This window comes from Elephantulus edwardii, unplaced genomic scaffold (genome assembly GCF_000299155.1).
Source record: "Elephantulus edwardii isolate Elephantulus edwardi_28Jun2011 unplaced genomic scaffold, EleEdw1.0 scaffold00100, whole genome shotgun sequence".
NCBI classification, from domain to species: domain Eukaryota; kingdom Metazoa; phylum Chordata; class Mammalia; order Macroscelidea; family Macroscelididae; genus Elephantulus; species Elephantulus edwardii.
In genome coordinates, this window is record NW_006399850.1 from 1,530,470 (window position 1) to 1,542,792 (window position 12,323).

The window sequence follows — 12,323 nt, forward strand, 5'->3', positions numbered from 1 at the left end:
GCCAGGGATGCATCCTATCTCCATACCTTTTCAACCTATATGGAGAACAGATTATCCGGAAGGCTGGGCTCTATGAGGAGAAATGTGGGGTCAAGATTGGTGTGGATGAGTAGTTGAATAAAAATTAATTTTAAAAAATGAAGAAATTACTATTATAACAAAGAGGAATGACATAGGGGTTGCAGAAAGACTGAGAAAGATGGGATAAATAATGTTTACTGCATTGAAACAGATGAAGGAGAGAAATGTTTAAAAGGGATATTTGATTAGGTATTATTGTCTTGACAGGAGTCCAGAACAAAGGCTACACAGTGGAGTGGACTTGTGGGGAGGGATTGTATAATAATGCAAGAATTATTCTCTTACTTTTCTAAGAGAAGAGTGAACTGGAGGAAGCGGGGGGTGGGGGGGCAGGGAGAAAAGTGCAACAATGAATAAATGGAAATCCAAAGTCTCTATAACTATCATATTTATCAAAGTTCATAAAGTTTCTGGAGGCATAATGTTTAGGAAGTGGATGCCCCTCCTGTTTCCAATAAAAATAAAGTAATGCTATCATTTTATAAGAATTTGGTATGCTCTTTAATAATAAGATTGGCTTTGCCATTAAGACTTGGCCTACTACTAGCTAAGACTCTTTTCTTTTTTTTTCACTGAATAAACCATAATAAAACTTGCTTATCTCAGATGTTCTTTTTAAATATGCTTCCATTATTAACCAAACCATATCATTCTGTAAGATTCAAATGGCATGACCCGTTATGTGGCACAAGCATGCCAGTGCATTAGACCAGTCCAGACCTGCCAGCTGCTACCCTGCTATCCAGAAACAACAATACCACAGGTACTTTGGCCTTGAACATTGTTGTCACTTGAGATTTCTTAAGCTCAAGTGGAAGAAGTTGGGTGGAGTCAAAGTTTCTGGAGGGCAACAGTCATCCTGCCTTGGGCCAAAGCTTGCAGGACCTCAGGCGCAGAGGAGAGCACCAATAAACAGGTCCTTCACAAAACATTGCCATGCCCTGAGAAATTATATAGTTTCAACAACTATGCTAAGAAGACTCTCACATAATATAAAGAAGGCAGCACTCTGCCACTGTCACCATGACAAAATAAAATAACCCTTCTCCTAAAAGAGTAGGACCAAGAAATAGCCCAGAGAGAACCAGAAGAAATATTTGGAGACATATCATAGTCAAATTCTCCAGATTAAAAGATAAGGATAGAATGCTTAAAGCAGCACAAGAAAAACAGAGTCACCTATAAAGGGAAATAATTAGATTAAGTTTGAATTTCTCAGCAGAAACCATGGTGAGTTAGAAGATGGGATAGAATATACAGAAATTGGAAAGAAAACAACTGCCAGCCAAGAAACTTATACTCAGCAAAGCTTTCCAACAAATATGAAAGAGAAATTAGATCCTTTGCAGAAACTACAAGTAATTTTAATTGAAGTCCTTCACATGGCAACTCCAAAGGAAAACAAATGGACCACCGTAACCAGAAACAAGAAAAAAGGAAACACAGCAAAATGGCAACGACAAAACCCAGCCTGACAATAATCACAGAATGTGCACCAATAAAAAGAAAAAGAGTAGCAGAATGGACAAAAAACCAAAAGTCCATCAATAGGCTGCTTACAAGAGACACATCTAAAAAAAGGAGAGAAAGACTCAAAAAATATACCAGACAAAAAAAAAATATATACCAGACAAATGGCAACCTTAAGAAAGCAGGAGTGGCAATACTAATCTCTTGATAAACTAGATTTCAGAATGAAAGCCTCCATAAAAGGAAAGGCATTACATACTGATTAAAGGCATAGTCGATCAAGAAGGCATAACCTTGGTCAACATTTGTCCACCACATATTTATGCAGTAAATCAAGAAGACATAACCTTGGTTAACATTATGCAAAATACATAAAATAATAGGTAACAGAATTGAAGAAGGAAATAGCACCACAATAATGGTAGGAGACTTTAACATTACTATCACCAGTGGACAGGTCAAGTGAAAAGAAACTTAACAAAGATGCAGAACATCTAAACTATATAGTCAGCCAACTTGATCTTGTGGATGGATTCAGGGTACTGCACCCAACTAAAGCTCAAGTAACTTTCTGTTACATTCACACGACGGAATACTACACAGCATGCTAGAGCAATCGTGTTTAAAATCAATACCTAACTAGAGAAGGACTGGAGACTATTAAGCTAAGTGAACAAACTCAGTTCCATGAGGACAAACACTGTGTTAGCCCATTATTGTAGAAACAGAAAGATAACTATTAAAATGTGTTTGAGTATCTAAGCAGGGGAGGGTAGAAGCAGAGGGGTGAGGATGGGCAGGAAGTAATCATAGGGCCCCACAATTTGTGGGTCGAGGGAGAAGTGGGTAAAGCATATGGGAAAGATACAACATGAAAAACAACATACACAAACTTTGTAAGTAAACTAGAATAAAATAAAAATTTTACTTAAAAATTACTCAATCAAATGCAATCAGACCAAGCAATTTTTTTCCTTTTTGTCACCTTAAAGCAGTAGTTTTCAAACATTTTAGTCTCAGAACTTCTAATCTATTATGTTACCACAAATGTAATATTTTAGGAAAAATAACTATGTTTTCAAAAATAAAGATAGTAGTATTGCTTTCATCCCCTGATGGCCAAGAGAATGGACAGGTATGTGTTGGAGAGAGTGCACCCAGAGTGCTCTTTGAAGGTAAGAATGATGAGGGTTCGCCTCACATACTTTGGACATGTTGCTAGGAGGGGCTCTTCTGTGGAGAAGGACATGATGCTAGGAAGGGTGGAAGGTCAGAGAAGGAGAAGACCCTCAATCAGGTGGATTGACATGGTGACTGCTGCAATGGGCAGAAGTGTGAGGATGTCGCAGGATAGAAGAGGGTTCCAATCTTTTGTTCATAGGGTCACTATGAGTTGTACTCAACTCAACAACAGTGGCATAACACTGTTACTAACAGGTCAGTAGTTCAAAATCTATTGGCACTCTATATATGAGAAGGAGACTGACAGTCTTCTTCCATAGATTCATAGTCTTAGAAACATGGAGGGTTGCTAGGATTCAGAATCAATTCAATGACAATAGTTTTTTGCTTTAGAATGGATTTATGCTGATTATATAAAACTATATATAATAATATATATAAATATAATACTATTTTTCTAATTTGTATTAAAAGCTAGAGTTCTGATCATATAGTCTATAGACATCTGCAATGTTAACACAAAGGTCAAACTTCCCTGGAGTTTGAATCCAAGAGCCAATCTTTGGGAGTAAGAAGGGAAGCCTGTGTGTTAGCCTACAAGTTGGCTTTTACCTTATCCCCTTCTGGTCTCCAGGTACCTTAAATGCAAGACAGGTCTTGAAAATCATCAAGAGCTGTGGGATTAGGATAATAGAAAAATGCTTCCCACACTGAGTGGCTAGACTTGTAGTGGGCAAGAACTGAGTTGAGAACAAGACACTGATGATGGTGGAGGAGAAACTACGGTGCTGCTGTGGCAAGATGTGACCTGAAGCTTCTTGCATTTGTGGTGCCCACAGTTAAAGGTTTTGCAGTTTTTGCCTTTGATGATGGAAGGAAAAGCTGCCTGCTGAACCAAAACAGGAGTCTGAACTAACTGAAGAATAACTAACCTGGAACTGTTGAGCTAAAACCAGAACTTAAATTGTGATATATTCTTTGCCTCTCCTACTCTCTAATTTACTTCTCTAATAAATCCCACTGTTCATCCCACAACTATGAGTCAACAACGAATAAATGAACCTCTTACTACTGCTGTGGCTCTAAAGGCACAATGGGGTTGAGCTATAGGATCTTTATGTGCTTTCTGTTCTGGGGTAGTGTGGGGCCATTCCCTATGGTCCTTTCAGAAAGACACTCATGGCCTTGTTCCTCCATGTTCCATTTTCAGCTTTCCAATCATTTGGGGTCAAAAGGAGTAAAATTCGCTGTTCCAGACTCACAGAAACATAGTTTGGTCTTGTGAATTGGGGCTTGGTAAGATATACAGTTAAAATGGTTGTTGCTGTAGTTATTGCGTGTCATTGAGTCGTAGACAATTCATAGCAACCCTATGAACGACCACTTTCATCATTTCTCTAAGTTCACAGAGTTTCCAGAGGCAACCTATTTTGGAGGCATGCTGTTTAGAAGTGGATGCCACTCCTGCTTCCAATACTGTTTTAATCTGGGAGCTCCACCAAACACTGGCTACCATGGATAACCATTATCACATTTGACACATCAGTGTCACAGTGTTTAGCTTCACAGCAACCATGAGTTACCTCTGCACAGCAAATGGACAGACAAGTGCTATACCACTTAGAAGAATGTTTAACCAAAAATAATTAAAACCAGGCCTGAGGGCAGCAAATTAAAATCACCCACCTTTGGCTTGGTAGCATAACTTTCTATCCACTAGGCCAACAGAGCTCTCTCTATGACTCACAGGCAAAAATCCATTGGCAGTCTTCTTCCATAAATTTAAATTCACAGCCTTGGAAATATGGAGAGTTGATAGGATTCAGTATCAACTCAATAGCAATTTTAGAATGCATTTATGTTCATTACATAAGATAATTTATAAAAAGCTAGAGCTCTGATCATATAGTCCATAAACAGTTACAATGTTAACTTGAAGGTCAAACTTCTCTGAAAGTTTGAATCCAAATGCCACTCATTGGGAGTAAGAAGGGTAGTCTCAAGTGCAACTTACAACCTTGGAAACCCAATGGAGGGTTAGCTGTAAGTCAGGAGCCCCTTAATGACAATGCATAAGTAAATGGCATATATATCTCATTATATTATGGCTGCTGTGTAGAGCAGTTGGATTTTATACGGCGGCTTCTTTCTTGTTTTGGCCGAGCCTTGGGTGTGGACTGTTTGGTTTTTTGTTTCATTCACAATTGGGTGTGAGCTGACTGGATTTAGCTGGCGATGGGCTGTGGGCTGGAGGTCTCTCCATTGGAACTGGTGGGGAACTGGTGGAGGGCGTTGTATTTAAAAGGCATTGGTGTCCAGTTTGGGGCTGATGTGTGACGTGGGTAGGTTCTATAACTTTATTCTCTTATTTTGGTTGAGACTGGGGTGTGTACTGTTTGTTTTTTGTTTCAATCACAACTGGGTGTAAACTGATTGGATTTGCTGGATTTAGCTAGCAATACGTTTAATTGTATTTGGGACAAACACTCTTCTTAGTAGTAGTACAGCACTGGTCTGTCAATTTGCTGTGTAGAGGTTACCTTGGGGTTGCAGTGATGCTAAACACTGTGACACTTATGTGTCAAATGCCATAATGGTTACCCATAGTGGACAGTTTTTGTTGGAGCTCCCAGATTAAGGCAAGCTTGGAAGAAGGAGTGGTATCCACTTCTTAAAAAGCATGCCTCCAAAGGGAGCTCTGGTGGCCTAGTGGTAAGAAGCTGCACTGCAATCCCAGAGGTATGTGGTTCAAATCCACCAGATGCTCTGCTGGAGAAGGAGGGGCAATCTCCTCCTGTACCAGTCAGATCCAATTTGATGGTACACGCACAAAATAAAAAAATAAAAATTAAAAAAAAAAAAGCATGCCTCTAGAAACTCTATGAACTTAGAGAAACAATGATAGTTATACAACAAGGTTCAGGTCTTTTGTTCATAGGGTTGCTATGAGTCATCTTCCACTCCACGGCACTTAACAACAACTACAGCAACAATTATATCATCCCTTGTAATTGCAAAATTCACACATAACACTATAAATAACAATAATTTTATCTTATTCCTCCTAAAATATCTTATCAACTGTATAACAAATTATCTTATGATTTAGCTCCTCAATATATATTAGTTTCCAGCTAGTACTGACAAAGTGTCTGGAATTTGATAGTTACTAAATTTCTTGCTTCATTTAACAAATATTCATCAAGTTTCTATGTGAGGCTAGATGATGTAACAGGAATACAATGGAGAGTAAGAAATATAAGTATTCATGAGGATTGTACAACACAGTTAATAAGTTTGATCACTGCATTACTGAATGTATTATTTAAAAAATACATTCATTTCAACAACAGGAAAATTTGTAAGAGATGAGACATACTAGGCCTTAAGTAATTGTCATACATTTATAATAATTAATACAAAGTTGTTATTTTAATATTTTTAAGAAATCAAGAAAAACTTAATGCTCAGCAGAAAGATATTTCTAAATAACTCACTCATCAGAAAATGTATCTTCATGATACTTAGAAAATATTTAAAACCAAATATTAAAATAAACACTAACTATCAGTGGGATGCAATTAAACCAATTTTAAGGGGAAAATTTATAATTTTCTAAACTACTAATTTGAGGGAAAAGGAAGCTAAACAGTAATGAGGTAGGAAAAGAGTCATAAGGTGAAACTGAGAAGTGCATAAGGACAAATACTGCATAATATCATTATTGTGAAAACAGAAGGATAACTAGTAAAACATGTAGGGAACTCAAGGGTGGAAGCGGTATGAGCAGAAGCGTGAGAATGGGTAGGGTGAAATCACAGGGTTGGATTGGAGAGTTTGGTGAGTGGAGGGAGAGGAGGAGGAAATGAGAAAGATTGGGGAGAAAAGATGATGGGCACAATGTCCAATGGTGATTAATTTTATAAAATATAATGCATGAGAATGATTGTATGAAACACAATGTCAAGAAAGAATAGTGTGGAACACAATGTATACAAATTTTGGAAAACAAACCAATTTAAAAAAAAGACTCAAAACAATGGTAATACAATTTTTTTTCATAAGCAATCAAGCACTGGCATTGTGCAACCAAGACTTCTAAGAACAAGACTAATAATATTGACACATCTCTGGCAAGAATTAAGTTATTATTAATGAATTTTTATTGCACAGACAATCAATTTCAGACTGCACAAGCTGGTATAAATCATTCATTTCCTCATCCTTAGCTTTAGCTGCTGGTGCATGTATTTGAATGACAGTTTTATTAACAGGTCTTCCTTATATGCATATAAATAGTGTCCTATCATTTACAGAATTCTACTTCAAGGCAGATCTTGAAATGGTCTTAACTATGAAAGCAAATTCATTTTTGCTCAATTTTTCATTTCTGGCATTGTATATTATATAGTTGACTGATTCAAAGTGTCCAAAGTCAGTGCATCTCAGCTCACTAATATCTAGAATGTCAATCTTTATGTGTTCTACTTCATTTTGACAGTTTACAATTTTCCTAAATTCATATTTCACTTATTAATGGATGCCTCCAGCTGTTATTCCTCAATTTGGCTTTTCAATAGCTCAATAGGTACATCATACTAAATTGGAGGAAAGACTGAAAGTGTCAACAATTTTAGCTTACTTGAATCCACAATCAATACTCTTAGTACCAGCAGTTAAGAGATCAAAAGATGTATCATATTGCTGGAAAAGCATTCAGGGACCTCTCCAAAGCACCAAAGAGCAACGATGTCAGTTTAAAGACTAAGCCATGATCAAAGCATGTTCTTTTCAATTACTTGTTACACATCTAAAAGTTGGATAATGACAAAAGATGACAGAATAAGAAAAAATGCCTTTGAGTTGTGCTGCTGGAGAAGAGTACCAAAGATTTCATGGACTGCCAAAAGAACAGGTATGTCTTGGAGAAGGAGTAAGTTAACAAGGCTGTTCCTTAGAGGCAAAGATGGAGAAACTTTGTTTCACATACTTTGGACATGGCTGTTAGGAGGAGCTAGTCCCTGGAAAAGGACATTATGTTTGGAAAGGTAAAGGGTCAGCAAAAGAGAGGAAGACCCTCAACAAGATGGAATGACACAATGACTATAACAATGGGCCTGAGTATATTAGAGATTGTGAGGTTGTCACAAGATAAGGCATGACTCAGATCTATTGTTCATAGAGTTGTTATGAGTTATGTTGTTGTTGTTGTTGTTATGTGCGGTCGAGTAGCTTGCGACTCATAGCGACCCTATGTACAACAGCCCTAAACTCTGCTCTGTCCTGTGGTGATGCATTTTTAGTTGACTAGAACTCATAACTCTGCTCTGTCCTGTGCCAATTGCACCGTCTCCGATACACCCATCCCAATTACCCCAGTCACTGACATCTCTCTTTGTCAGTGTGCTATATGAGGTAACCTAGGTTTGCTATGACGCTGAACCTCAAATACTAGAATGATTTCCCATTGTGGGTAGTGTTGAGTGGAGCTCCCAGTTGTAAAACAGGTTGGGAAACAGGAGTGGCAACCACTTGCTAAACCACATGCCTCTGGAAACTCTATAAACTTGGAGAAACAAAGATAGATGTGGAAAGGCATTAGGTCTTTTGTTCATAGAGTTGCTATGAGTCGACCTCGACTCGACGACAATCAGCAATAATAAACAAGTGAAGGAATAACAGAAAAGAGTAAGACTGGTTACAAAACTCAAAGAACATAATAAATATAACTAAACGTGCAATCCCACAGGTATGCAGTTCAAATCCACTAAATGCTCTGCTGGAGGAGGGACAACCTCTTCCTATGCCAGTCAGATTCGATTTAATAGTACACACACAAAAACAATTAAAAAAGAATTAAAAAAATATATAACTAATTGAATGGTACACTTAGAAGAAACTGTTGAATTGGTATATTCTGCTGTGTATACATTCAACAACAATAAATGCATTTTTTAAATTTATCTAATACTAGTTTAATCTTTAGTAGGACAAAGACTATAATAATAAATACAATTTTTAAAAGAAATTTTTAAAACTTGCTCTAAACTTATACAAATGTGAGAAAGTTTACATTAAAATTAAATCATCAAGATTATAATGTGTAACAGAAAACTTTAAGGAATTAATAAAGCAATCAAAAATATTAAGAAGTATTTTACCTGACGAAATATCTCCGTGACAAAGTTTACATTACTTCTTTTGGAAGAAAAGACTCTTCGAACGATTTCAATGTCTGTGAGATGTTCTTCATCAATGCTGCAGAGACTAGATGAACTAGGTTCTCGCTCCGTGAGAGTACTTGTGTTGGAATGAGATTGTTCTGGCTCTGTAGTTCTGTCTGCTTTATCAGCATTATCGTTTCTGTTTTCTTCTCTGGATACCAAACTAGCAGCTGCTCTCTAAAACCAAAGGTTTTTTAAAAAAGATAAGAATATTTTAATCACTTAACTAGACATTTTGTTGTTTAATAACAATTACTGTTAGAATCCAAAGGTTTTTATAAATAATGCATAATACTGTTTAAAACTCAGGCAGTTTCTTTAGAATCCATTCTTAACATTCAGTAACAATGCAAATTATTAAAAATCTAAAGAAATTCAAAAGATCTCCAAAAAGTATACAAGTAATCACTTCATAACAGGGTAGGGTACAGATCTGCTATTCATTGGATCACTATAGGTCGTGGTCAACTTGACAGCACCTATTAAAACAACATCTATAGTGAGACTTTTTCAGTACATCTGGAGTATAAACAAGTTAGGAATTAAAGTTAGTGAAAAAATAATGCAAATGGAAATGTTTCAACTCTAAAAATATGTAGTGTGGTACTGGACCATTTACCTAAAATAAATCCTTACTGTTTAAAAATCATCCTTATTTTAACACATAAATAAGCTAGACTAAAACTATGTTAAATAAAATCATTTTAAGCATACAAACAAATGAACCATACGAAATTATCACAGAAAAAAAGAAACTATTTTAAAGTATCAGAAAAGTGAAAAAACCTTTCACTAAGACTGAAAAGTAGTTTGGCAACACCAAGACATTGTGGTAGGGTAGACAACATCCTTCTAAGTTATTCAATTATTGGTCTTTATCGATTATTTATAAAATTTAGATTTCAAGTAAATGCTCTCGTGTGTCTTCCTTCTAAGTCTATGATATTAGATCCGTCAGATTCTGGTATCCGAAAAAGAACTCTGCTTGGGACTGTCTGCATTTACTAATAAAGAGAGCTTCAAACATTTGTTTTGGGGGTATTATAGCATGTAGTTTGCTACAGAAAACTGGAAGAAAAAAAATAAAATTTTCTGAACGCTAGTAGTAAGAAGCTGTGCTGCAATCCCAAAAGTACACAGATTAAACCCACCAGATGTTCAGCAGTTAAACAATGGGCACTTTCCTGTGTGATATACTCTCTCTAAAAACCCACTGGAGGGTCAGCAATGGGTCAATTCTTACACTATGGCACACAACAACAGTATATCAAATGTTGTTGTTGTGGTTATGTGTCATTGAGTTGCCTGCCCTCTCCTGAGACTCACTGACTCTAACACACCTACCCCATTGCCCTAGTTACTGTATCAATCCTTCTCATCCAGGGTCTTCCTTTCCTGTGCTGTCCCTCCAGCCTTCAGCACCTGATGTCCTTCTCCAAGCACCAGTCTTTCCTAGCCACGTGAACAAAGCATGTTAGACAGAGCTTGAAAACCCTAGCATTCAAGGAGAAACTTGGTTTTACCTCGCCAAGACAACCTAATGTGTTTTCTGTGCAGTCCAAGGTATGTTCAAGACTCTTTCAGAATCACAAATGAAAAGCATCAATTCTTCTGTCATCTCTAGTCACTGTTCAGCTCGCTGATGCATAGAAAATAACTGTGAAAACCATGGCCTGGACTGGTGCACCTTCATCTCTAAACTGACATTGTTGCTCTTGGAACTCTGGAGAAGTCCCTGACAGCAGATTTACCAAATCCAATTTGTTTTGATTTTCTGACTGCTGGTACCAAGAGTGTTGATTGTGGAGCCGAGCAAACTACAACTGTTAACAACCTCAATCTCTTCTCCATCCATCATGGTGCTGCCAATTGGCCCAGTGGTGAGAATCTTTGTCCTCTTGATGTTGAGCTTCAATCCATATTGAATACTATAGGCCTTGACCTTCTGCAGCAAGTGCTTCAGACCATCTTCAGTTTCAGTAAGCAAGGTTGTGTTATCTGCATAATGTAGGCTGTTAAGTCTTCTTCTTCCATTCCTGATGTCATATTCTTCCTCATAAGCCCAGCCTCCCAAATGATGTTTTGCATATAGACTGAAAAAGTGTGGAGACAGGATGCATCTCTGACACACTCCCTTCCTGATTTTGAACCATACAGTGTTTCCCTGCTCTGTTCTGAGAACTGCTTCCTGGTCCAAGCATAGGTTTCACATAAGCACAATCAACTGTTCAAGTTGGGTTTAGATGAGGCCGTGGTACTAGAGACATTATCACCAATGTCAGATGGATCCTGGTAGAAAGCAAAGAGTACCAGAGGGATGTCTATCTGTGTTTCATTGACTATGCAAAGCCAATTGACTGTGCAAATTATAACAATCTGTCATTAACCTTGAGGAGAATGGGAATCCCAGAACAGGTGACTGTGCTTATACGAAACTAGTAAATCAAACAGTCAACTAAAAAGATCTGGAATACTAAAAATGCACAGCATAAATTTTATAAACAAAATGAGGAACTCTGAGGAAAGACAAAAATATAGTAATAATGTACATTAATAAAGAAAAGTTCAGAATAATGCAAAATGAAGAAAAGTGGGAGGAAAAAGACACTTTTAATACACAATTTTGAGATATTTTCTCTTGTAAGGCATAGCAATGTAATTTTATACCCTATTTCTAACTTTAGTGTCGTATCAATAAAAGGAGATATTAAGAGAAGACTATAAAACTGTATTCTGGAAACAGTAAGAAATCTAAAAATGGATAAGAAATAATTTTTAAAGTACTGACTATACAGTAAGTGTTAAATATTAATTTATGCAAATAAAATATTATTATTTATTATAAACATGTTCTAGACTTAAAGCAACTGAAAACAATTGGTTAAATACTAAAACCATTTCTAGATTCAATAAGCTTGCCCTATGAGTATATTACCTGAATATTCTTTGGCAAGACTTCACCTTCCATCCCAGGAATATGAGGTCCCATATGTGGCTTTGGCTCAAGCCAGAAAGAAACCAGCCAACGAATGACAATAACACGAGCCTTAATGAAAGGCTCCTTTGTACAATAGATTGCTTCATTGGTTTCAGCATCTTTTTTTACCATTACATAATATGGCTTTGGTCGCATCTGTGGGATATCTATTTAAAATAAAGTTAGAAAGGAATTATGCATAGGGAAATAAATCTATGTTTTTACACATTCGAAAAAATATTGTAATGAGGAGAGTGCAGTTTAAAAGTAGCTCTTAATCTACAACCAGAAGAAGATAAAATAGATGAATGGGACCTTCTAAGAATCAAACCCCTATGCACATCCAAAAACTTCTCCAACAGGGTAAAAAGGGAAGCCACAGACTGGGA

The 12,323-nt window shown here is 36.8% G+C and overlaps 1 protein-coding gene across 5 annotated transcripts in view; it reads right to left on the bottom strand.

Moving 5' to 3' along the window:
- The window catches only part of RALGAPA1 (Ral GTPase activating protein, alpha subunit 1 (catalytic)), a 391,173-nt gene that overhangs the window by 288,458 nt on the left and 90,392 nt on the right, over nucleotides 1-12,323 (bottom strand). For all 5 annotated transcript variants that reach the window (XM_006891556.1, XM_006891558.1, XM_006891557.1 and 2 more), the window contains exons 9-10: nucleotides 11,893-12,101; nucleotides 8,895-9,134 (exon numbers count right to left, since the gene is read on the bottom strand). In XM_006891556.1, the coding sequence (XP_006891618.1) occupies nucleotides 8,895-9,134; nucleotides 11,893-12,101 (449 nt within the window). The remainder of the gene's footprint in view (nucleotides 1-8,894; nucleotides 9,135-11,892; nucleotides 12,102-12,323) is intronic.